The following is a 27,275-nucleotide window of genomic DNA, read 5'->3' as shown; positions in this document are numbered from 1 at the left end:
GAAAACAGGTTTTGTTCCAGACTAATTACAAAATTCTCTGTAAAAAAAAAAGGCGAAAATGGTTTCTCATATTGGTTTAATCTTAGCGTTTCATTAAGCTTCACGGCTCTTATGAAAAAAACATTTTTTATGGTGTTGTCTCTCTGTAAAAGTTTTTTTTTCAAATAACACAGCGCGCACGTGCTTCCCCCATCTGACTTGCACACGTCATCAGATGGACGCACGGCCGTGCGTATGTTGAGAAATGTACCATGATGACGCCAATAGGAATTAGATTAGGATGCACGGGCGCTATGTTATAATTAATTATTGGTTATAGGATTTTCATGCACATGTTTCCCGCTCTTGGCGCCGGCTGCATGTATTTGTCTAGTTCTAATTGGTTCATTAGAGTGCACCCTCGTCTCCAGGGTCTTGCCACAAAGGGGCTAGGATAGGTGCTTTATGTAAAAGCTACTCCGAAGTCTTCCAAAACTTTTGGCTTGCGTCGCGTTTTGGAAAACGACGTCTGTTTACTCGGGCTATGGGGTCGGCTTTATACTGCGTTGCACGTTACTACGACCTGTGATGGAAATTTAGGACAATATGCCGTTTTTTAGGTATTGTTTTATTATTATAGAAACACCATAAAATCGCACCATGGCAAAACCATACCCTGTTCGCTTGTATTTTCTTCAAAGTCGGTCGTAGTAAGTACAATGGAAAAATGGGTCGGCTTGACAATACAGGATTTCAGGTCCCGTCTACTGTATACGTTTTCGTTACAAAATGGCTGTCTGAAATTTTAAAACACCATTTTCCCCCTGCACGTCTGTATTTCCAAGCACTGTAAGTAGAATTAGGTGAGGCGGGGTGGGGAATTTGAACCTGAAGTGCAAGTTTACACCTTTACTTCTTGTCCGGCGGAATACACGTCATTCTTAATCCTCTCTCCTTCGCAGATGCATCTTTTGGGCTCGAGCGGAGACAAATACGTAAGGAGAGTGAAATAAAGAGGAGCGCGGGATCGAGCGGAGACAAATAATTGTCTGGGGAGAGTTTACTAACGAACCACTGCCACATGTTTTTTTTTTTTTATAAATTCGGCCAATTCCGTCCGCTTTCAAATTGGGCCAAACCGGTACGTGAAATTTAGACTTAATTTAAAGCTACTTGCAGTTATACAATAAGTGCTAGTGACAAAACTGGTATCTATTTTCCTTTATTTGTTCAGCAAGCTAGCTTTCAATAACTTGTTAAGTTCACAAGGACATTTTGTTAGTGTTACCCTCATTTTAGCGACTTAAATAAAACATCCGAAAAAATATTATTGTCGTCATCGACATCAAATTAACATCATTATCATCAAAATACTATAACTGTCATTATTATTAAATACTTTGTCCATTACTGGAAATTTTTTTATAATTTACCCCCGTTTGGAGGTTCTATGTTATATACAGAGTAAATAAAATCTGAATAAGTTACTTATAAGAACGAGCTGTTCCCAAGCTGTTGTATGACAATATTGTTTTTTGGGAAGCTTCACTTTTTTGGGGCAATTTCAAAAGTTAAAAACTTTCTCTAAAGAGACTTTTCCGTTGAGTTTAAGTTTAACAGAAAATACCATGTTGATAATTGCTATTAACCAACACCATTTCATGGTCATGGTGATGCACAAACGTTAACCCAGTCTGTATGCCACACAGGCCAAGCAATGCAAGTAACATTTTCGTAAAACTTGCCATGCAACCAAATGCTTCGTTGCAAGTTGAGATAGTTTGTTTCACCTACAGTATCGGCACCACCTCCATGCACGACAAATTCTCCTGTTTCTAAAAAGTATAAAAATCTGTCGCATTTGCTGTGCGACAAAGCGTAGATATGAGTATTTTCGTTTAGTCTGTACCGAACAATTGGTGCAGACTCATTGCAAAGTAATTCGGTACCGATAAGTTTTGTAAAGAAATATCCATGCCGTTCTAGGGTCATAGGCGCATATGGCCCCACAAAGGTTCGGTACATTTTTTAACGGGTCCGTGCCATATTTTGCCTGTCGAGTAAACGACCCTTCTGTGTCTGGTAAACGATTAACGTCGAGCTCACTTATGCACGTAATAAGCGAACTATGCATGAATTGTGTTCATTTAGTGAACGGTCCACAAAAGAGGGCCGGTTTCCAAGAAAAAGCTTTCTGTCACCAAATGGGAGTGAAATTTGTGATCAACATAGATCTAAAGGAAATAAATATTGATTGTAGAACTCAATTGTGGATTTGTTGCTTTACCAGGCCACCACTTTGCCAGGATTGAGCAAGGTCTGAAAATGAGCAGCGATCGGAAACCGGTCGGAACTCCTCGAAGAATTTCCGAACTTTATCTGTCGCCCCGAGCACAAACCTGCAGTCCTCGGATCCCGTTGAAATTTTGGTTTTGAGGAAAGAAGAAAACCGAAGAACACAGAGAAAAAACTCAAAACATTCAACACAGCCAACTGTTTTTGCAGAGAATATTTAACATAGCCAATCGTCTTCACAGACACAGAAGAGCAATTTGGTGCCAGGGGACCAGTGTATAACGGAACAAATTAAATTCCTGTTCCCAATTCTTTCTTTACCATAAAATTTAAACTAACCCTATAAAAAAGATCCATAAAACAAATTTAAAAATTTCATGTCATACAACAGAGCGGTAACAATACTTGGATTAACCCACCCAATTTTTCAAGTTATCTTGCCCTTGGTGAAAAACCATGAAAAATTATAAAACCCTCCCTTAAATACATCTCAATATTCTCTTTGATAAAAAATGTCACATGAAATATCATTAATAAATATTTGTAACAATCTTTGTCAGCTGTCTTTCTTAGCAACAATATGAATCTGAAAGAGAAACAAATTACACAACTGGTTAACACAACTGGGTCAGTGTCAACAGGACCCACAACTGACTTATCAATATACGAAAACTGCCAAACTCTGTCTCCCACAGCTTTCGGATTAAACTGCACAACCAGAACTCGGCAACTTCCCATTGATTTCTGGCTGCTAAATAGACTTCTGGTCTCATTTACTTAGAGGCCTTTTAGAGAAATTACGCCAAGCCGATCACACAAACGGTGGCAACATCTAGGGTTCGTTAACGTTAATACCTTTAGTACTTCGTTTACCTCCCAAATTGGACACAGGACTGTAATGTCTATACAGTTATCCAAGCCATGAGAAGGTTCGCCATTTGCAGATGTCAAAGTAAAGGCAGCACCTTCCATCAACAGGGCCGGGTTGTTCGAAAGCCAAGATTAAAAGTTAAGTTCTTGCTCATTAAAAATGATTTTGAAGGCTCATTTTAAGCTAATGGTAAAGGAAAGTCTAAGGCAAAACTTGGGGACAAAATATTTTGGACGAATCCTTATGGATTAGTAAATATACTCGAATCAAAGTTCACGTTGACCCAGGATTAGCTTAATCGGGTTGTTGGAACAACTCGGCCCAGGTTGTAAAGGATTACATGGTTGGAACAGATACACCAAGTCGCCTGGAAACACAACGAACCTCCCAGTCACCCATTTGAGTCACCAAATTTCCCTGCTAAAAGTGAAATCTTTTCTCTACAATAAACTATGATTTTGAAAAGCCATTTCTCCCAAAACTGGGATTTCCTGGGTGCATTTTCTCACATATTTGACCGAATCTTTTGCAGACGGTGACAGAAACCAAACGAAACAGGTCCTCTGTTTACAGGTGGCAAAACGTTAGACCTGACCTAACCTCTATAGATGTCACAAAGTGAACCGAGCCCCAGCCGTAATCCTCACCTAAACTGGACTAATTGTCTCACAAGGAGTTATATGAAAATGGCACATGACTCTGTCAAATGTCAAGTACCAAAATTCAGAGTTACGTGCATTTCTGGACATAAGCGCTAGTAACTAATTTCAGGGTAAGAATGATGTATTATTCAGTAATGACACAGGCAAACCCGGAAAAAGAAACTCCGAGTGCTTCTATCAGGAGTCGAACCTAAGACCTTCCGATTACTAGTTCGGATGCTCTACCACTGAGCTACAGGAGACTCGTGGGAGCTAGGGCCATTAAACTAGGTTCATGGGACAAACATCCTGCATACCGCTAGGATTGGAATGTCAATGAGTAGCATATGCACAATGAAAGGAAATGTGATGCAATATTTTTTTAAGCCTGGTGAACAAATAAGAATGATGTATTATTCAGTAATGACACAGGCAAACTCGGAAAAAGAAATTCAGGGTGTTGTATTGTTACCTCGCTTAAAATAATCCAGCTTTCATTATTGTGACCTAGCACCCGTATTCTCATCTCTGTAACTTTGCCAATCGCTTGAGGTACTTCGCCTTCTGCTAGACCAGAAGGGGTGAATTCACCTACTCTGATGTACGAAGACCGTGGAAACTCATACTTCATGAAGTTTTTCCGTGCTTCTGGTGAGCCACTTCTTCCCGGATCTAACGATCAAATAGATTTAAAATATTAATGCTATACACTGATCGGAGCAGTAATGCGGAGTGTATCAAGGACGGTACCTACTCTTGTTACTGCGCATACGTTCTGCGCATCTCGAGATACTCGGGTTTCCTATGGGTGGTGCCTACTATTACAGGGATAGTTTTGCACGGTTTAAAACTATGCGGAGAAAGCAGAACTTAGCAAGTGCTCTTGGTATCCAAAAAGAAAATTGGGGGTAACCATGCATTTTTCAGAGATATTAAAGCCTCAATATGGAATAAAACGCCATACATTGCTGTGTATTTGACTATTTTTCTTATTATTATTGTTGCTTAATTATCTCTAAAAAATACGTGGTTACCCCCAATTTTCTTTTTGGATTCCAATAGGCCTTGCTAAAATCTGCTTTTCCCGCATAGTCATAAACCGCGCAAAATGAAATAGCTCTGTATTAGTAGGCACCATCCTTAAAATGACCAAGCTAAGATAAGTGGGTAAGTTTCTAAAGGTCCTAAATAGACTGTGGTGCTACACCAATGGCGAGTTGAAACAAATTTTTGTTTTTTATCAACTGAGTTTATAACTACAGTCAACTCTCGCCTTGCGGACACCTCGCTATTACGCACACCCCGATAATACGGACGGCAGCTAAAGTCTCCGGACGGCAAAAATAAATTACAGACGTTTCACTGAAACAAATTTCCGCTATTACGGACTCTCGCTATTAAGGACACTAACTCGTGGTCCAGCGGGTGTCCACAATAAAGGGAGTGGACTGTAATGCGATGACACAGAATAAGAGCCTTGGCCATTCAATTGCCCGAGGGTGTCCACAGAGAGAGAGAGAGAGTTTACTGTAAAGGTAATTTGGTCATTGTAAAGAGATTCAAGTGCTGATATTTCGAGTGCTAGTGCTTAATTATTGATTCAGTCTAACGAAGGGCTAGTAATTGAGACAAGAGATTCTCGAATCTCTTTACAGTACCCAAATTGCCTTATCTTTTTTTAAATAATAATATAATTGCCTTAAAAAATAATTTGCTGAAGCCGTGAATAGCGCTGACTGTTTGTGGTGAGGTAAATTTCTACCATATTCACTGACACTGAGGTGACTGTTTCAGCATACATTACAAAGTCAGTGGATTGGCAGGCCCAATAATACACTTTGTCTCTGACAGATTGGCAAAAATAAAAAGCACACGACTGCATGGCTGCAAGGCTTAAACTCGCGAGAAGGAGTTGCATCACGCAGGATCTCACGCGACTTTTGAATTTCCAGGATAAAACCCGTCGAGGTATCTGGACGGCCGTTTTGAAAAAATTGATTAAGGGAAAGGTAGAAACTTATTTCACCTTGCATCATGATTCCTTGAGGTAAGGTCTTTACTGGGAGAACTTCAACAGTGGCATTTGTAAGAATATCACCAGGATGTTCATGATTCCCTGACTTGAATTTAAACCTGTCAAAATAAATAGGAATAAAACAAAGGGTAGAATTCAAGGACTCTACAGGCCTACATCAAATTTTAGGTTATTTGTTCAATGTTTGGCATTGTGACCAACAATTCATTCAAAAAAAGCAGTTAGTGTTGCTGCTTTGGGTCGGTGTCTTAGCAGAAAAGTATTCCTACATTCAGTGTACAGCCAAACATCTATTAAGCAGCATCCTATTAACAGGGTCGTTGGTTCAAGACCAGGTTGGTCTCTTCATTGTTGTGTTGTTTCCTTAGACAAGAAACTTTGCTCCACATAGTCTCTCTTAACCCAGGTGTATAAATGGGTACCGGCAACATACTGCTGGGGTGTACATCCCATCCAGGGAGGGGGGGGGGGGAGTATAGAAAGTCCAGTTATGCAATCATCATATCTTTATTTACCCTCGGATTTTTGAGTAGCATAATTATGCAGCTAATATCTCCGAGCATTTGCCCACCCGACCATAAGACCACACAAAGACCAGACCACAACACCGGGAACTACGTCCCCTACTCTTTGCGAACAGCGTCCCATAGAGCTATTTACGAACAAGTGTTGTGAGACGGGACCTACGGTTTATCGTCCTTATCCGAGAAGACTAAAAAGTCTGACCGTTTGCAGTTGTCATTACAAAGGCAGCACTTTCTCTTCGGTTATTTAAAGACCCTGAGTGTTGGTCCGGCCGGGGTTTGAACCCACGACCTCCCGTACGGTGGTCCGGTACTCTGCCAACTGAGCTAACCGCCGTCGGCCAATGAGCTCTTCATTTCTTCATCAGTTTTAAAAAAGCAAAAAGCAAAATTCAAGTTTATGAGAAACCTCCCCGTCACATGTACCAAAGTGTTTCCAGTTAAAATATCATTAGCAAAGTTTGGTGGTAAACATTTATGTAGGGTCCAAGCAGGCAATTTAGTTAAAGAACATTGGCTGTCTGCACCACTTGCATGTTAATTGGTATTTACATAATGATCTTTCATCCGCAGTTCAAAATATATGTTTCATAAATTTACATTTAAAAAAAAGTGTCTTACCTTTCAATAATGATTTCTTGATGGAATTTGAATCTGATGACATCATCAGTTTGTGGGGGGTACCCCCAAAAGAATGTCTGTCCTATGTAGGTGCGGTCAATAGTAAAGGACTGATATGGCTCCAATGACGTCACCGCCTCCGCGTTAGGGTTAAGGTGAGCTTGAAATAGTGGTGCTTTCTTGAAGTCTTTATCCTAAAAAGACAAGCAATAATTAATTACTTTCTGCGTTCGATATAGAAAGAACGCACTCCTAATACAGATTGGAGTCGAGATTGTATGGGACAGTCGATCAACGAATTAATGGATCTTGGGACGCGTATCTGGCATCCCCTGCAGATTTTTTCAGGGGCAGATGACATCATCACCAACTTGGCAAAGGAGAGCGAGCCTGGGATCGAGATCATCAAATGCACTGCCTAATCTTTGATTATTTCTAGGTTAGATTACTATTACAGCATTAAAATCTGCAATTTTTGAAATATTTTTCTTCCCTCACTGACAAATGTTTAGTCAACTGATCACTTCATTACTTTTAGGATTTGGGTTGAAGTATGACTTCTCAAAACAAAGGAAGTCACAACAATTTACTGTGAAATATGATCTTAATTGTCAGGAGATTTTATTGTAATTGGTATGTGAAAACCCATTTTGATTGAATGTACCAATAAAGCTATTATTATTATAACATAAGCAAGCGAAAATTAAAGTTAATAGCGGACGTTTCGGCGTCATCGTGACACCATTCTTGTAGAGACTGTAGAGTATAGAAATAAAATCTTCGCATTGATTTATCCACATTGCCTTGAGAATGGTGTCACGATGACGCCGAGACGTCGGCTATTAACTTTAATTTTCGCTTGCTTATTATTATTATTATTATTATTATTATTAGATTCAAAATAGTTTTAATTGAAACTCTTCCTTGTGTTTGATATATGACATAAAATGTTCAGATAAAAAAAGTTTATAACGGTTAAACATCACTTACAATCAAGTTTTGTCTTTTTCCTTTAAGTGACGATTCTTTCCCAACATGTTGAAACAAGGAAGGTTTGAACTTAATTCTCAGGTTGAGCTTCTGTCTCACACAATGGGTCTGAAGAAAAATAAAAAATAAGAACAAATCAGATCCATATTAAACTGAATTTGATTGAATCAACAATCTAATAACAGAATATCAATGGGACATTTGATGGTGACAGCTCTCATCCACCATAATTTGGTGATGGCTAATCATTGTTGTCACCATGGTAATTTCCATCAAAAGACAAAATTGTCTCAGAAAAAAATTAGGAGGATTTGTATGGAGTCATCAGAGCATGACAGTACTTATATCTCACCACACATAATGATAATAATAATAATAATAATAATAATAATAATAATAATTATAATAATAATAATAATAATAATAATAATAATGATATTTATTCAGGGAGCCCACTGGCCTTGGCGGTTTTTAGTGGGGCCCTACCACATTTTTCAGTGGGGCCCTTCCACATTGCAATAAGATGCTGATTTTTCACCAGTAGTCATCTTTCGTCATGCTCCTTCCAAACATGTTAATAAATGTGATAATTGCAAAAACATTTCTAATTTTGTGATGTTGCACTTTAATACTCTATTGTTGAGTGATCAGTAACAGTTTACCTGATCTTTCTCTGGATTGCAGACTTTCACCCACAGAATGTGATCCAAAAGCCAGTCAACAGGTTTGTCTTTATGAAACATCAGGAAGAATTCCACCACCAAGCTTAGATCACTTGTGCGGAAAAGCTTTCCTGTTTATTTCAATAAAAGTAAAAGACATTCATTTAAAAAAATGTCACCACTATATGTATTTTAAAACATAAGAATATGCACTTGAAAATTAAATAATCAGGACTTAAGAACTTGCGACCACCAGATCACCACTTTTTGACTGAGCGACAGCTGGAGGTCTGGGGTGGCTAACTGACACAAAGAAAAAAAAAATGTTGGGTATTACTAAAAGCGGTGCACTATGCTAAGAGACGGCCTCTGAGAAATTTAACTTACATGTACATGCGATGGAGTTCAATAATAATATTGTTTTCCTACAAGCACTCGATCAACTTCAGGCAGGAAATTCACTATTGTTGCAAAGATATTTTCTTTGGTAAAAAAGATAATTTGTATGTGGTAGATGAGTCCGTTTGGGAACAGTTTCTTGACTTGTTTTGTTTGGGCCTTAACTCCTCTACGAATTGAAACAAACATCTGAAATTTTGAAAATGGCACCATTTTGAAAACTAGTTGTTTCTATGGAAATACTACGTGGCTTAAAGGGACAGTATCATGGGAGATCGATGGGAGATATCATGATATTTGGCCAAAATTCACTAAATTTAAACTTTGAACACTGTGTTACTTAATTTCCCAATCGCTAATTTAAAGAAACATTAATAGTGATTCTAAGACGAAAGGTTGAACCAAAATATAGTACAACCGGCGATTTTTAATGCGTTACAACAGCGAAATTTGAAAACGTCTGCCAGACATTTTCAAATTTGAACCCCTCTCTATCTTGGTCATCTGCCTGCGAAAATATCCGTGGATAGTTTCTTTGCATTCTGATAGCCTTGTAATGGAATTTTGTCATTATATCTTGGCTGCTATCAACCGAATAGCGTCTTTCCGATTTTCAATGTGTTACTAAAAATAGCGTGATACTGTCCCTTTAAACATGTCGACTCATTTTGCTGCTGTGCCGGTATTTAAACACCACTTTCATGGCTTAGACAATGTTTCTAAAATTTTGTTTCTTATCACCATCAATATTCTTCTCACTCTTTTTGTATATTTGCTACAATACTAGCTGTGAAAATTTCAGAAAAATTGAAGAACGGCTCCCCCGTACATGTACACCCATCAGCCGACTGTTGGTAAACAGTTGGTCAACAAGCTGCAGACAGTCAGCCAAACAAACAGCCGATGGACAGTTGACCGACAAATCGCCAACAAACAACCGGGAGACTAGGGCAGACGGAACAACATTAAATGTTGTTTCATAGAAATAAAGCGTAAAATATTACAGTTGGATGAATAAAATGGAAACAAGCTAGGACCAATTATTATCACTCAGTTACCTTGTTGGTACTGTAATCTGTCAGTGATCTGTTCGTACAGTAGTCTGTTGGTAAATGTTGGCCAACAGTTTAGCATCAGTTGCCCGACAGATTTGCGGGGAAGCCGTTCTTCAATTTTATCAAGACATCAATTAATTTTGTCCTAGGTGATCATTTTGTCTATTCTCATGACCTACAGTGTTAGTCACATCAGATGGGACAGATCTCGCCACCCTGCCCTCTCAATGTTGGTTCACAAGATTGGCTAGAAAAATTCCCAAAAACAACATTGAGAGGGGGGAGGGGAGCAGGAGAGGGACATTTTCGGGTTGATTGTGAAGTGTCCCAACTAAACTTGACTAAGACTGTAGCTCACAGTGTGAGTATATGTTGATTAGCTAGTGATGTTGTAAGGAGAAAAAAGATACTGATCATTGTTGGTACCTATGAATCCCAGAGTAGAGAACTCCAAAATAAGCCAGTCATTTGTCGTCTGTTGAAGTGCAAATGTTTTGATGGTTGCTGCATAGTTGGGCGTGGCAACAATGTCGTCTTCCAGCTGAACAAAATGGGAAAAAGAAATGCTAAGACAAATGACGACAAGTAAAAATACATGTAGATCAATAAAGCCTAGTCAAAAACCAATACTTGAAGGTACGATTACAAAAATTGATAAAACAACAAATTACTTTGGAAATTAATAATATCTACATTACAGTGTGGTTCCAATGAATCACTTGTAAGACATGAATGAAGGGTTTGTTGAAAGATTTAACACTAGTTTTAATCCACAGTAAAAACAAGAAAATAAATTAACTTGTTCAATTACAAGTACAACATTCAGTTGAAAACACACCTAACCAATTAAGTGCTACCCCTGAATAGGTACTACTTATAAGGGCAAAAGCACCCACAAGCACTCCTACCAAATAAATGCCGCACCACTCAGCAAGGATCCGCAAAGCACTTGCTGTCAGTGGTGCTTAATCTTTCCTGTTTGTAAAATGGTGTGGTTCCAGAAAATATCCATACCCACCCCAAGGAGGGTCATTGGATGATTGGAAATTCCGAGGGGAAGGGGGGCCTCAAAGGCCAAAATTGTTAATTAAAAGTAAATTATGAAGTTAAACTGGAATTTTCAGAGGGGGTGGGGGTACAAACCAAAAAACCCTCCGTGGGGGGAGTATGGATATATTTTGGAACAAAATATTTGAAATTTTGTGTATAGTAGGTCCACATCAGCCCTTCGGCTTCCAATCCCCTAAATAACCTACTTAATATCAAATAAAGGTTACTTTATACGCACTTGAGGATTTAATTAAAATATTTTTTCACAGAAAAGCGGAATGTTCAAATTTTAAAGCCAAAGCCACTTGGCTATTCCTTGGAAATAATTTGTCATTTGTTTTCTCCTTCAAAGTGCCAAATTTTATCCTTATTCTTGACTAACAAATTTTAATTTATTATCGGTTTTAAAATCAAATGACTGTTACTTCTCACCTGGATGTAAAATCTTGCTTTTCTTTGGCAGTACATCATCAAGAAGCAAAAATCAAGATTTTGCTTTGTTCTCCACCTGAAACCATGCAACAAAACTATTGACTACAAGCTAGAATTAACTCTACAGTGTATGTTAGCGCACTAAAGTAAGCATTAGCCACAGTAAGAAAATAGGAGATCACATGAGGCAATAGTATTTGATCTTGATGAGAATCAAACTCACATCCTCCAGATTTATTCAACTGTTGCTCTACCAACTGAGCTAAGTAACTTAGTCTACAGTAGAGCAATAGTTGATCAACAATTTCTGGAGGTCATGGGTAACTTGATTCCTGCCAAGGTTGAAGATTTTTTCTTTGCCTTGTGACTAGTCTCCCATTTCCTTACTAGGGTTACCACTCAGCGGGAAATTCATGTGATCACTTTTATTAGCAATTTAATTTTTTACTACGGCGTTACTTCTCTGCTCCATCATTTGTGTCATGAAGAGTTGGCAGCACAACATTCGATCACCATACTTTTAAATTATGATTGACAAATTACTTAAAAAAAATAAATGGCACTGGTTTCCATCTCTTTACAGCTCTTGTACTTTTCAAGACAGATTACAGTCAATCCAGGTCACGCGTGAACAGTATTTCTAAGAATGAAATGAACATTCGAATTTCTCTTTGTAATGTCCGACGTGTGAATGGAATGTTGGACATTTCTCTGGAAATCGTTCCGAAAAAGACACATTGACTGAAAAAAAGATTCAAAATACTTGGGAAACAATTTTTATTCTTGAAATATTCAATTTTGCAATGTAAAGAAAAATTCATAGCTTTATACCACTAATAAGCTAGGGAAATTTATACGGGAACTCTGAAATCTCGTTGGCGATTTTCAAAACTGACATGTAAATTTCAAAACTCCGTTCAAATTTCAAAAATATCGTTCACGCGTGACCTGGGTTGACCGTAATAGAACCATTCTTTATTGGTTGGAACAACAATAATGGTATCAAAAACATGCCCAAACATTTGAGAACAAGTTATGGTCCTTTTCTCAAGGTGATGGTTACCATAGCAACACTATACAGCCTCTTACAAACACACCTACTTTTACCTTCAAGTGGTTACAACTAAAAAACAAGCTTGGTGACTCCCATTTTTTATTATGGAACTGTAATCAGCATGTTTATAGATACAATTTTTTGCAAAGTTTAAAAACATTCTATCAGAAGGGTTTAGAGCCACATTAAATTTTCCTAAATTTAAGGCCATGAAAATACTTATCTTGAAAAAAATATATCAAATCTAAATGTTTTGGAATTCCATGCTCGAGAGGCCAGGTTTTCTCTCGTTAACTTTCAGTGCTTTATACAAAACTCATCACCTCTTTTGCAATCTTTTGTTTAAATAAGCTGACGTCAAAGTCCCATATCTTTGAATTTATAAAGCCTTCTAGTGAAAAATAAAAAGAATCAATGTTTATCATTGGAAAACAAGGTGGTATGTGATCTCAGAATTTGGCAAAATTTGAGCGTTTTTTTATTTTCAAGCAAAATTAATGGTCATTTACATCCTATTTCCCTCAAACCATTCAATAGACCTATTATTCACTTTGTTGTACGTTTTGTTGGCATATCACAGATAATGGACGGTACTCTAAGGAGTAGTCTCTTTTAGTTCTAATTGGTCATAATTTCACACTGCTGGCATGCATTCTTTACTTCCAAAAGGACAAAGGACCCATTCTCCTGAAAATATCAGGTAGTTTGTTATGGGCAATTTAGCATATAGAGCGAATAAGGTCTATTATTGTTAGGATTATAATTGTTTAAATATTTTCCACATAATTTTGCTGCTTTCACTTACTTCACTCTTTCCCTTGAATCACCAAATGTAATTGGCACGGCATCCAGATCAGGGTAGTAACTGTCTGAAGGCGAAACGATTTCCACTAATCCTGAATCTACGTCTGAACGGAATCTGCAAACGTATTTACATGTAAATATGGTTCAGAAATTGCAATATAGAAGATGCAACACACTGTACAATGTTTTGCACTTGCTTAAGTATCGCACATTTAGTGAAAAGTATCCAAGTTGCGTTAATTAGGTGCTAGAAACAGGTTTGTGACACTCAGAGCTGATTAAATCTTAAGACTGCTTGCTTATTCATGCACCTGTCATCGGCATTCCCCTAGGGGGCCGGGGAGCTGGGGGGGGGGGGGGTCACTGTACAAGAAGACCTTTTTATTTGGACTAATAGAAAAATTTGACTGATACTGTCCCCCAGCAATGGAGAGGGTAATGAGATAGGTTTGTTTTCTCGAGCCATACCCTGTGGGGAAAATAGAGGCCTTTGTAAAACAAGAAACCATGTTATATTCTTTGTAAATGAAGGGCAATCAGACTTTTGTACATGAAGTTTCCTGAGTTCATCTTGTGCTGCAAGCTCTTATTAGAGCTCTACAATGGCAGATTCTGTAAGCTTATTTATTGTCATGCAAATATGTCCAATGATCCATATTTTGTAATATATGTGAGACAGGGTATATTGGTATCACAGTTCTTGCGACGTGTTAAACAAAGAAAATGCCGACCATAGAGGGCCTGGCTACAATTTTTTGTGTGATGACTGATCTCTAGAAGGGGCAATTTTTTTAACTTTGATCTTTCTGCGTCACCTTCCAAGAGGGGGAAGTAACTACTTCCGAGAGAGAACTTTACAATGTCCCCTCCCCTGACCTGTCCAGGGTCCCCTTACAGGGGATAGCTGATGACAGGTGCATAAATTTGCCTTCAAATTCTACTCTGGTAATTTGCCCCCTCCCCCCTCCCCCACCCAAAAAAGAGGGGCAAATTCAGCAATACAAGATAAAAATATTTAACATAACTAAAGTGTAAATTATAAAGAAAATACAATTATTGACCTTCTGGCAACAGAAAGCTCAAGTGGGACTTAAGGGAGCAAAGAAATATAACTGTATAAAGGAAAATTAGGGGAGACATGAAGCTAAAAAATAAAAATATAGTCTACTGTAAGCATGTAAAACATTACCTATGCTTGACATCATCTGCAACATCTCTTGCAAACTCAAAATAGGTCTGCAATCAGAATTGAATTTAATTTAGTAATTTGAATGAAACTTTATATTAAGTAAGCTAATGGATCACAGATTAAGTATTGGGAAATGTTCTTCAATGATCATTGGGTTCTTTTTATCTTGCTGTTTTGTGGACTGCACTTGTGACCATTTACCAGTCACATTGAATATTTTAAAACATGTGTTTTAAATACTTCTTAAGCATGGTAATTAAATAAATATACATGTACTTTTAGAAAGCCCACATATTTGCTGGCAGTATTGGCATTTAGCCCCAGTAACGCCCACGTATCCCTGTGATGTTATACTACCAATAAACTTGACAAGACAACTTCACACCTTCCTTAATGAATGCTCTTGAAAGTGAATTATGGGATAGACTTAATTACTAAATAAACATACTGCTGGTTTATTGCCAAATATGTTCTTGTTAAAGTACATTTAATTTATCCCGAGCATGCTGGCTAAGGGGGGATTTGGGAGTACAGTCAACTCTCGCCTTGCGGACACCTCGCTATTGTGCAGTTCCAGAAAAAATCCATACCCACCCCATGGAAGGTCATTGGAATTTCCTAGGGGGAGGGGGGGTCTTAAAAGTCAAAATTTAGGAAGCAAAGTATGAAGCTAAACTGGAATTTCCTGGGGGGATGGGGGTGCTAAACAAAAAACCTTCCGTTGGGGGGGGGGGAGTATGGGATATTTTCTGGAACTGCACATTACGAATCTCCCAATAATATGGAATAATATGGACAACAACTAAATCCCCGGCAAAAATAAATTACAGACGTTTGACTGAAATGAATTCCTGCTATTACGGACTCTCGCTAATAAGGACACTAACTTGTGGTCCCGAGAGTGTCTGCAATAAAGGGATCAGTTGACTGTATTTACTAGATGTTACAAACACATTTTTACTAGCTGCCATAGATACAGTTGTAAAACCTCTTGACTAGTAACTATAATTTATTATAAAGTGCTAAAACTACACTTAAAATGCTAAAAGCACCAAAATGCGTTAACACTAAAATGTTGTTGGCAGAACAGTAAGGACTGCTAAAATACCACTTGCTGATGAAAACACTCCAAGAAAATTAACTGAACCCCTTGGTCATCAAGGGTAATTCAAAATTATAATAAACAAGTCAACATGTTAATTTCGAACTTGATAATAATGACATGGAGTCCTAAACGTCGTTCACTCTTTATATTGCTCGCTTTTATTCTAAACATAAAATCACTATATGATATTAAGTCAGACAGCACAATGTACTGCATGTTAAATTATTTACCTCTGCAATGAAAATTACTATAACGCTGTCATCTTTGTTCTCTTGCGACATTCCATCCAGCAAGGAAGCAAGAGTATCCAGAAGGTATGACGTTCTCTGACGCTTTATCGTTGGAATTCCAAATGCTAATGACACTGAAAAGCATAAGGTGAAAGCCGACATTGAGTTAATGCGGTTAGTGTTTAGCATTAAAAAACACCACAGAGGCATCTTTTGATATTAAATGAAACTGCATGATGCATTCTTAATGATTGTTTGTCGTGACAAACTTGTATAATTTGGAAAATATATGAAGCTATAATAGATCAATTAATTAATTAACACCCTGCTGATCAATGCAATTTAGTCAATAAAAAACTAATTTGTGAGCTCAGATGGATTGAAGGCCACATAAATGGGCGTGAATCAGACTGCAAAAAACTCTCTGGCTCTGCAAAATGTCATGGAGGCATGGTGGTGTCCCAATCACCAAGAGCAATTGTATATTAGGCTAAATTTACACGACTCCTAGGAAGACCATGTAACATGATACGATTTTGTGTATAAACAATAAAGATTGATTGATTGAAAGATTGATGGCAAGTGCAACAGATAACCCTGTAGTGGACTAGAATCCCATCCAGGGGTGAGTAGTAATACTCCTAGCTGCTTCACACTACAGAAACTGGGTCAAGCTCCAGCCTTATGGGAGACTTTACCTTACCTAATGCCTGGAAACATATAAATTAATCGTTCACAAATGATCAGCAAGACCTTATTTAATCCAGGTATGACATGACGTCAACCAAATATTTTCCCATTCAAATGCAAGCCTCCGACTCTGTCAACTAGCATACATCATTATTATGATTTAATTATATTGTTAATTAACCTCTGATGTACAGCTTACCTCCCTCACGATCCTTTGAAATATGTAAAGAAGGCATCAAGCTGACAGGAGAATCCATAAGATGGGGCATAAAGTTGTAAATACTAGGTAGGCGGAGCACATCACTGTCTTTAAAAAATATCCTAGAAGATGATTTCTCAGTGTTATCACTGATAGATTGTTCCCTAGTTCTTGCAGTTTTTTCAACTACCATTTCTGACAACTTTGCCTTTAATGAGATAAGTTCTTGCGATCTGGCAGAGTTCTGGAATTCAGCATCTCTTAGTCTGTCCCTCAGAGACTCTATTTTTGCTACCAGTTCCGGTTCTATCAGACTAGTTCCCTCATAATCAGCTGAATCTAAAATGACACAAAATAAAAAAATATATTAATTATTAACAACAATTTTATTACTACTAAGTAATTTAGCAAGAATAAAACATTCTTTAAACACACATAAAGAACATCTTCTTAAAGGAAACCTCCACGTCCTTTTATAACAAATTGACATTAAATTGTTGGAAATAGTGTCTAAATTTCAAAGCTTGGCAATACAGTAGTTTAAAAAGTAGAGCTGCATTTTGGTATTATTGGATTTTATTGTCACTGCCACTTTGGTTTATAGTTATTGCCCAATAATAAATTATTCTACCAAAAAAGAACTTCTCCCTGGCAATAGAAGCAACTGTTTGATGTCATAAAATTCAAAATGGCAGTGCAAGGGAAATTGAAAGTGAAAATGGGCGATAATCATAATCATCCAATTATATTTAGAATGCTAAAATAATCTCAACTTTTTAAACTATGCTTTGAAATTAAGACACTGTTTCCAACAACTTAACATCAATTTGCTGTAAGAGTGGACGTAACACACATGTACAACCCTGCCTAATATTAACATGTGTATCTTCTCGCTGTTCCCAACATATTTCACTGCTGGAAAGACCCAAGAACAAGGTTTGACAAGACAAGATACAAGTCAGCTAACACCAGGTTTTCACCTTGGAAAAGAAAACTGGACATCCTAGAATGTACATGGCATATGTTACTGGTAAAATTTTCAAGGATTAAGTGAAATTATAAATGAATTTGTTGAAAGAAGTGGACATCCACAGCCTGCTAACTGAAATCTTGGCTAACATGAATTTGCCTGGATATATAAATAAACTTACCCCCTCCCCACAGCAAATATGTACATTTTGTAAGTGGGATAATAACGACAATGAACAATAATAAAAATTTACTCCTTTCCACACGGTCCAAATCATGTTTTTTACCAAGTCAAAAAGAAGGAGAATCAGAATAAAATACAATGACAGCAATCTGTTAATGAGGTGGAAGAATATAACTAGTTTTTTTCCCAAATATGCAAGTAAGTACTTTCCACCTGTGTATTTTAGCTTGATGGACATAATGCGCTGATAGTGTCTCTCCCAGATGAACAATGTCACTTTACATGATCAATTTTAATTGAGCCAATCGGACTCGGAGAAAATTTAGTGGTGAACTATAATCAGTGGCTATTATTAAAAGCTGTCGCATGTCAGATCATTGTATAATGCAACTCCAGCGATTTGATTGGCTTAACGGCGCCAGCCATGGTATATGAGCCATTATACCATCCCCAAGAAAAACCGACCATTAAATCGTCTTCTGGTTGTTTTTGCAAAGCGAAATCAGCAAGATCTAGTAACATTTCTGATTCTTTTCGCAGTTTTTTGGATACGAGAATGATTATAGCCAACTTGGTGCTATGTGCCTCATTGGCTATCTATCATCTCATATTCAACATACACTCGTGGAAAAATGTTTACAGTCAAACCTCTCTAATACGGACCCCAAAGGGACAGAGCTAAGTGTCCGTATTAGAGGGGTGTCCGTTTTGTAAAGGTCACTACGATGACGTCACTTTTAAGCTTCCATTAACAGTGTTAAAGCGGCTAGTAACTAAAAACAGGCACACACATGCATCTGAACTTTTTAAATTAATATACAGTATTGAGACACTTGTTTACAGCAACGTTGCACTCAAAAAAGTTGTACTGCAGTTCATTTCTGGAAAACATCATTTAGTGCCAGTTTTATACATGTATACAGTTAATTGAATTCATCAGCTATTGCTACAGTATTTTCTCTTGTAAATATTACCTTCGGTAAATAAGGCATTGATGTTTGTCTAACTGCAAACGCTAACTATCATCATCATCAAGTTTACATGTATTTATTCTCTGGGGCCAAGATTTAGTCTCCGTTGTTTGTAGTAGTGAGGGTCCGTATTAAAGAGGTTTTTGTTAAAGAAAATGTGTAATGTTAGAATTTTGTCAGAACATAGGGAGCTGTCCGTAATAGAGAGGTGTCCGTAAGGAGAGGTTTGACTGTAATTAGGCTGACCATACAAAGCCTTGGGAGGGTACTCCCCTACATGGGCTATATGTGGATGTGCTGCTGAATAGGCAGGGTTCTCATTAGGAGGCGGGACCCGGGTACCGGTACCAGGATACACAAGAGTCAGTACCTGCCTACTTTCAAACTGGACATAAAGAAATTCACTTCAAGTGTAATTTTCTGCCCAGCTACTCTCCTGTAGGTGCCCACCTACTTCAAAACTTAATGAAACCCCTGAATAGGGTATAGTTTTTGGCCCCTCTGCCCTGAACAGGGTATATAATTCCAAGCAAGTCTGTCCTGGACCTGTCCTAGACAGGGTATGGTTGCAAGACTGTATCGAGTATTTGGCAATCCGAAATCAAAGTGTCCAGTAACTGACAGTGGGCCTTTAAAAGTAATAATTTACTATTGCCAATAAACACTTCTATAAAACAAGAGCTAGATGTTGTCCTTTTTCCTAAATAGGGTCTTAAAATACAGGGTAGGTATTTAAGGATATTTCTGTCCTAAACAGGGTCAGGGTTTCAAACCCCCAGTGGCAACCCTATACCCAAACATGGGTGTGCCGTCACGCCAAGGATCATTATGATTTATGAACAATCATGGCACAAGAATGACAGTTTTTACAAACGTACTGTAATTTCCGCCCCAGACACCGCTTACATTTTTGTATTTTTTGAGATATTATCTGCTCACAAGTGTCGTTTTTGGACAATATTGTTAGACAAGAGCATCCTCGCCAGTTTTAATCAACCCCAGCCACGTAAGTTCTTTCCGTTTTTGCCACGTTCATGATCACGATTTTGATCAATAAATAAGTTTTATTCTGTCAAGAGTATGAACATTTAAGCTTTGCTGGTTATACTGCCCTGTCTTGGCTAATATAGTGGATCACTTGGTTATATTGCTAACTCTGCTCAGCAATGCCATCATAAATGGTACATGCATCAAACAACTGGGAGATGAGGTTCCTTCAAACACAACCTTTTAAAATATTGCCGGTACACAGAGTTCATTTCCCTTTAGATTTACCTTGATTATAGGCAAAAAATACTGGTCAACAAATTGAAAAACTTATAAATTAATATAAATTAAATATTCATGTATTGTTTTCAAGACATTTTGTTCACTAACATCAAAGTTGCATGATACCAGGTTGGCTGTATCAACAAAACATTTGGAAAACAATTTTAAAAAGCCGAAGCGCATGAATAAACAAGCATTTGACGTTTTTTTAGAAAATTATGCAGTCCATTCTAATGTGTGTCAGTCAACTGCCAAATCAATTCTCCGACTGCTTAATTTCATTTCATTTACTGTGTTGAATTGCCATGAAACGAAATTTTCCGTCGCAGAAAGGATGGCACAAATCCAGTAAAGCTTGGATATTTGTTGAAAACTATCGAACAACAAATATCAAAACATTGCAATCCAATAAGCTTACTGCCACGTCCAGCTTTACACCAAGATTTTTGAACGTGGTGTTAATGCTACGTAAAATACTAATATGATCATGACAAGGAGACAAGTCAAAGTCTCAGGGGCAACAAAAATCTATTATTTTAAGATAATTTTAAAACAGCCAGTGGTTACTGAGCTAAAATTATTGTGCTGATATGATGTGATCGACAATACCGATGTCAAAAAATAGAAAGCTTCATGTAGTTTGTATGAAACGGCCTTAGTGATCATGAACCAGCTCGGCACGTAATTTTCTTCAAGTGAGCTTGAGTTTATTTCTCAACAATAATAAATTATGATTAGGCACCGGTCATGGACGAAACACTTCGCATTTGCTTGCTGTTATCGTTCGAACCTTTATAGAATACTAAACTCAAATATCGTCACAATCTGAATATCTTTCTTATTCAGTTGGGAACAGTGAACATTTGAAGTTTGAGCCCTCGCTTGGTCAAGTCTCGCTCTGTCGAACGCAGGTTCATTCACGAATGCAAATTACGTAAAAGAAACTTAAGCAGTCTAAAGTGAAACCAGTCGACTGTAACCGCTACGGTCCGTTTGCCGCTAAGGTTAGCTTTAGATCGTGGATACAAAACTTACCCTGTCTCTGCAGCAAATAATGGTACATGAGCGGGCAAATAACGACGATGAACAATAAAATGATTCTGTTTCTTTTTAAAATGGTCCAATTCATGATTTTGTCACCCAGTCAGAAGGAAGGAGAAATGCTCCGCGAATTCAGAGTTGCCCGAGCCATGGACGCAGCTCCTGGCTCCGCTAGAATGTGGCCACGACTCTTCGCGTGACATTGAAAACTGGTTTCCAGATCATGGCGCGAACAGGTGAATCAATCTACTGTATTTGAGTTCAATCGACGCGACACTTGTCCTATCGGAAGAAATGATATTTCTCTCGACACTAGCTGTGTAACAAAGAATTGGATTAGATTAGCAACGGCTCCAATCTCAGATCTCAATCAACATGTTATCCAATTTGCACATAAACTCAATTGCTTTTTTGAACCATTTAGTTCCCTTACTTTATAATTAGACTCATGCATTTTTCATGAAAGAGTGATTTTGTCTGTGATGTTGGATAAAACTAACATTTAATTTCCATTTTATATTATTCTTCAACCTGTCAGAAGGAAGAAGAGATGCTCCAAAGGGGAAAGAAAGTGTCTATTGGAGATCTGAAAGACAAACTGAGACCTGAGTCGCCATGGGAATTTCTCTGCGCCGGCTAAAAAGCAGTCACGACCTGAGAGAGGCGAGCGTTACATCGATCGAAAACTGGTTTCCAGGGCTTTCACAGCTACACGAAAGCACGTCGTGACGCGCCAAGGACAGGACGCGACAGGTGCAAAGTCTAAAAAAATACATCTATATCGAGAGAAAACAACTAGCTATTTCTTTATAATTGGTATTATAAAAAACAAAGAACACAACCAGATAAAGAGAGATTTGCCATTGGCTTGATGTTGCAGTCTGGCATCACAGTTCTTCAACTTTCTAGTTATAATTGTGGAGTTGTTCTCATTCTATTTTTATCCAAATTTGCACCTAATTTTCAAGAAAGCTTTTTGGCCTAATTACACACATGTATTTTTTAAATAATCTTGTTTGCAACTCTGAACAGTCGAAGAAACAAGCTCTTGGCATTTTATCTTATGTAAGAGGAATTTTGTGAATAATCATCGGTTGTCGTATTCGAATATAAAAGGAGTATTTTCATCAGTTTATCCAAGGCCTGATTCAAGTATATTTGTTGGGGTTTAAGGTTATAATTTTATCATGTTTTTTTCAGTGGTTCTATCATTCTACGATTTATAAGAGCAATGGTAACCTTTGTTCGTTTTACCCTTTCAATATAAGCTAGCTGTTCTTAAAAAATCTTTAAAAAAAAAATAACGTTCAATTTGTATATCGCTGTGTTGTCACATCAGGCGTAAAATTAACAGATACATAAGCAATGAATTTCATAAGTGTTAATGAACGGCTCTTGTCGCGTAATTACAGTTTGGCTATTCAGCGACATACAAATAAAAGGTTTTTAAAAGATCTTGAACAGCCTGGGCCGATTATCGAAAAGCTAAAACGAACTATAAGTTACCGATTTTCTTACAAATCAATATGATCATCGGAAAGAACGATATGACTAGAGGTGTAGAGGTTTACTGAAAAACTTCAGCAGAAATATCAAGACTAAAATTAACATTAAAGCATAATTACAAAAGAAACAGAATGTCTATAACATTGCTTTCACTCATTTATATTCAAACCACAAAGAGACAGTTGCCTTGATAATGACGATAAGTCGGGAAGCATTTAGTTTTAACGGCCGAGTAAGTAAAATTATAACCTTAAACCCAAAAAATATACTGGGATAAATATGAAATTATTTCTTACAAATATTCGAATACGACAACCGATAAATATTGCCAAACTGATTTCCCTTAATAGCATACGCTCTTCCTAAATCTCTGCCCACAAGCTAACAAGCTCTTCTAAATCCTAAACATGGTTAGTTTTTATGCGTGCAAAACGGTCCAAAATCACAATTCCTTATTCGGTAACAAAAGACTAAAAACTACACAACTTCAACAAGCTATTGATTTTCCCTCCTAATATTAGTGTCAATCGACACCATCTAATTCTAACATTTTTTCAAATAATATTATCTAAAAGACCTGAGTGCAATTTGCACGGACATTCTGACCATTCGAACAACATAACTATAAAGGTGTCAGACTGGCAGGCAACTCCCCGAAAAAAATTAAAATGAATAAAATCACTTCCCTAGCACGTTTAATTACCTCCTTATCAGTCATGTTATCGGTCAAATTAATACCTTTAAGCACCAAACTCATTTTAAAAGAGGAACACTTATTATGTTCTAATTAAACCTAATCAAAATGCTATTGCCTATTATTTATTATCATCGTGGAACTTAATGACAAAATTGCCTACGGCCGTTCTTCATAATACATGTATGTTCTGTTGATAACCTTAGTTTTTTTTCTTTTTCTTTTTCATTTAAGCGAGACCCTAGCAAATGAAACCTGCAGTTCATCTTTCATGCAGTTCAAATTGCGAGAATAAAATTATACACTGCAACAGAAAATAGATACAAGTCATCGCTAAACTTTTGTACCGCCGAGAGTTTAGTCCAGGGCCCGGGGGGGGGGGGGGGGAAGGGGGGCTGGAGGATTCAGGACTACTTGCAAAGCAATCATAGAGGTTTTTGTCAGCGGATCCCGTGATGTGTTGCGCGTGTGCGGTTCTCAAAATTCCGAAAATGTCTGACTGCCGAATTAAATTTAGTACCGCCTGTTTTCGCCTGCCTAATTCAGGAACTTATTGAATGTTGCGATTTTATTTCGCTTTATATAATTTTTATGTACTGTTTGTTGTTCGTGTAAAGAATTTTCGGCAAGATTTCCACACAGCCCCTGCATTAGTTATTTATACAGTCAACAGGAATGACAATAGAGCGCTTTTGGAATTACAGCCGAACCTGTATATAACGGCCACCCTCGGGACTTGAGGAGCTGGCCGCTTAATACAGGTGGCCGCTTAATACAGGATCACTAAAAATACTCACTGGGCGTTGTCTAACGTCAATTTTAATGGTGTGTCATACAAAAACACTTCACGCAAGGAAACAAACGAGCAATTAACACTCTTTCAAGCAATCAATACTTTAAACAAAGTTTAGTGCCAATTTGTAACTTAACGGTATAATATACGTAACATTGTGTAAAAGTACTATGAAATAAATTGTTCTCTACTCTTCTACGGTATACAGTGCTCTATTTCTATGACTTACAGTTCACAACAAAATATCTCATTCCGTCATTTCATAGTTGTTACGCTCAATGTTCAATGTCACATGGCTGAAGAACAAGCTAATTAAAGAGGAATTTCTTGCTAAAGAGTGAAGCATATTCAAAACAAACTTTTTTTAGCGTTCGTGATGGTCCTCTCTGGACTTCAGCCATTGCGGACGTCTGAAAAGCGTTAACGATATTAAACGGCCGATTCTGATCAGCTTACAGGATGGATGGCATTTTAAACACAGTAAAATACCGCATAAAATAACATATGGCTTAGTTTCCATTCAAGGGTGGCCGCTTAATACAGGTAAAAATAGCAAAGAAAGACAAACATAGGACTGCTACAGGGTGGCCGCGGCCGCTTAATAGAGGTGGCCGCCTAATACAGGTAACAAATACAGCGTTTGTATGAGCGAACAATCGGGACTTTGAAAACTGGCCGCTTAATAGACCTGGCCGCTTAATACAGAGCCGTTATATACAGGTTCGACTGTACTACGCTTTGTTCCTCGAAGTTTTATTTTTTCCTAAGTCCATATGAACTCCAAACTGCTGTATAAATATCTTCGAAGTCCGTTAATAAATTGTTATCCAGCTCGGAGCTCCCCGACCCCGGAGCACAGAGCATAAAGTCTTCGTAGTCGCTGCGATTATATATTTTCTTGTTTGAAAGTGCCGGAAAGGAAAGGCCATTTAAAAGACAAGAGCTGCCGGTTGACAAAGAAATTGAAACGACAAAGAAGACGAAAGTCAATATTTTCCTAGTTTCATTTAAAACTCCGCTGATCACATTCTGAGTGGACCGCTTTTCAAGCTGTGAGAGCATCGCTTGTAGGCATCCACCCTCCCCCCCCCCCCCCACGCAATCCTCTTGTGTAGTCGGAAATATCAGAGACCCGAAAGGAACGAAGAATCACTCCTCGTTACGTTACATTTATTCTCCAACCACAAAATGTGCAACCTGTGCATATGCTTAGTAATTTCGCGATCTAGTTAAGTACACTTGTTTAGAATACGGAGCTGCGTAGTAGTCGTAGTAGTAGTAATGGAAAAACGAATGTGATTTGGCCATCGTATAAAACAAATTCGAGAGCCCTTGTCGAGCGTAAGCCCTTCCTTGTGGTAACTAAAATTTCCTTATTAACTCAGTTGATAAATCAAAATATTTGTTTCTTATTCATTGCCTGTTTTCTTTTCTCAGTTGTCAGGTGAGTTTCGCCCGTGGTTGTTTCGCCCTAATACGCTTCCCTGAATGAGATGTCAATCACCCTCCATATTAAAGGTTGTAATAGCGGATCGCTGCAAAATTACAATTATGGGGAACTGATATATGTAATTAGGATCGCTCGTGGAAATGTCTTTCTTTCTTTCTTTCTTTTTTTTTTCTTTTTTTTTAACTGATAGTTCCGACCGCTTTCAAAAGGCATAAGGCGATAGTAAACAAAACATTTTATTTTGTCATAACAAGAGTCTGTTTGTAATTAGGAATCAGCGGATCACTCGCGATCCGCACTCTTTGTTGCCTCATATTGACATTCTGTCGCCAATATCGTGTGCGTACTGGTCCCCTCTAAAAAGGTGGGGTTTCGTACTGAAAGAGGTGTTTCTGGAGCCGATCAAATGACGTCGGGCTCCTAGAACCGTCAAATTTTGAGATGTTATTTTCAATTTTCCGGCTTAAGGACAGGTGCTTGGCATGATGAAGCCTCCATGATTTCAAAATGTCAAGACAAAGTTCTAAAGAACTTCACTCAGTCGCGTATCATAAAGTACAAAAAACTGGCCTGGTTGGATAGAAATCAACATACAACATAGTTATGTTATAGTGCCATCAAGTTGTTGACCATCAACGGTTTGATGCGGGTTCTTACTAACCTGCAGCGCGTGGGTCGTTAAATTCCGTATTCAGTGGTCTTGAATATCTGATACGTTGTTCCACGAACTATGGAGGGCTGTTATCTCCCCGCCTGTTTTCTGACACCGATTAACCACTTCAAATCATGTAGAGCTTTCCTGTGTACCATTGCCCCAGCATTTTCATCAGCAACCTGACGTTGGAATTTTTGTTCTTTTGCCATCGGTTTCTTGAAGGGAAATCTCTGAATTTGAAGTTGAAAATAGACTTTCGTTAATTGTATGGTTTCAATCTCGCTAAGAGAAAAAAAAATCGCCAGCTGAATCGTGCACGCCAATTACAAAGTGCTGAAAAACTTACGGCCTTCTTCTCAGTACTCTCCCACTTCACTGCCGCCATAAATTTGCGAAAGAGAGAATGAAATGTTCTGAAGCTGTTGACGTCGTCTTCGACCTGCATGAGAAACACCCAATATACAAACAAGATTTGCATAAAAGCGTTCTAGGCATGTCTAAATATTCAATCTTGATCACGGCTGAATGATTCCACTGTTTACTCGCAGATAACTCCGCCGATTTGAATGGAACTTCAATATATTTTATACTTCTATCACGGGACAGTACCACTGAGTATTCTCTCTAAAACGTAAACAGTAAATGCACACATGAGAATAAAAAGAGTACAGAAACGAGAATAATAAAACCGAAAAAATAAAAATATGACAATACGAACCACAAGATCTGTACAGCAGGTACAGAGACAAAAACTGATTTACATAACGTGAAAGTAAAACCTTTCTGCAGAACTAAATTTAAGATTCATTTGTATAACACGAATTACGTAACCACACGCTGAAACTCACAAAATAAAACAATAAGGAAAAATGAACAAATAAACCTAACACAAAAGGTAGTGCTGGTGGCTAAGACCAT

General features: G+C 37.8%; 1 protein-coding gene across 2 annotated transcripts; it reads right to left on the bottom strand.

The window, feature by feature from the left end:
- Window positions 1–1,183: 1,183 nt before the first annotated feature.
- Window positions 1,184–26,833, bottom strand: LOC146451592 (alpha-1,3-mannosyl-glycoprotein 4-beta-N-acetylglucosaminyltransferase B-like). Of its 2 annotated transcripts, XM_085099043.1 has the most exons (14): window positions 26,704–26,833; window positions 26,364–26,587; window positions 16,826–17,164; window positions 15,937–16,070; window positions 14,602–14,648; window positions 13,414–13,527; window positions 11,555–11,630; window positions 10,499–10,613; window positions 8,619–8,749; window positions 7,957–8,064; window positions 6,967–7,160; window positions 5,813–5,919; window positions 4,259–4,458; window positions 1,184–2,860 (listed from the first exon to the last, which is right to left on the bottom strand). In XM_085099043.1, the coding sequence occupies exons 3-14, from the start codon at window positions 17,016–17,018 to the stop codon at window positions 2,831–2,833; spliced, it is 1,449 nt and encodes a 482-aa protein (XP_084955169.1). In that variant the 5' UTR covers window positions 17,019–17,164; window positions 26,364–26,587; window positions 26,704–26,833; the 3' UTR covers window positions 1,184–2,830. The 2 variants fall into 2 exon arrangements, with proteins under 2 accessions (XP_084955169.1, XP_084955168.1); XM_085099042.1 differs by lacking the exons at window positions 26,364–26,587; window positions 26,704–26,833 and adding an exon at window positions 21,254–21,622.
- Window positions 26,834–27,275: the final 442 nt, after the last annotated feature.

Source organism: Pavona decussata, unplaced genomic scaffold, assembly GCF_977016875.1.
Source record: "Pavona decussata unplaced genomic scaffold, jaPavDecu1.1 SCAFFOLD_386, whole genome shotgun sequence".
In the NCBI taxonomy this organism is placed as follows: domain Eukaryota; kingdom Metazoa; phylum Cnidaria; class Anthozoa; order Scleractinia; family Agariciidae; genus Pavona; species Pavona decussata.
The sequence above is the reverse complement of the archived record's forward strand: the minus strand, read 5'-3'. Positions and strand labels throughout refer to the sequence as shown.

Coding starts and splice junctions, on each gene's coding strand:
- LOC146451592 (XM_085099042.1), bottom strand. CDS start 21,347: ATGAATTGGACCATTTTAAAAAGAAACAGAATCATTTTATTGTTCATC. Junction 13,528..14,601: donor GCAGATGATGTCAAGCATAG/GTAATGTTTTAC, acceptor ATACGTTTGCAG/ATTCCGTTCAGACGTAGATT. Junction 2,861..4,258: donor GCTGGATTATTTTAAGCGAG/GTAACAATACAA, acceptor TTTCTCTTTCAG/ATTCATATTGTTGCTAAGAA.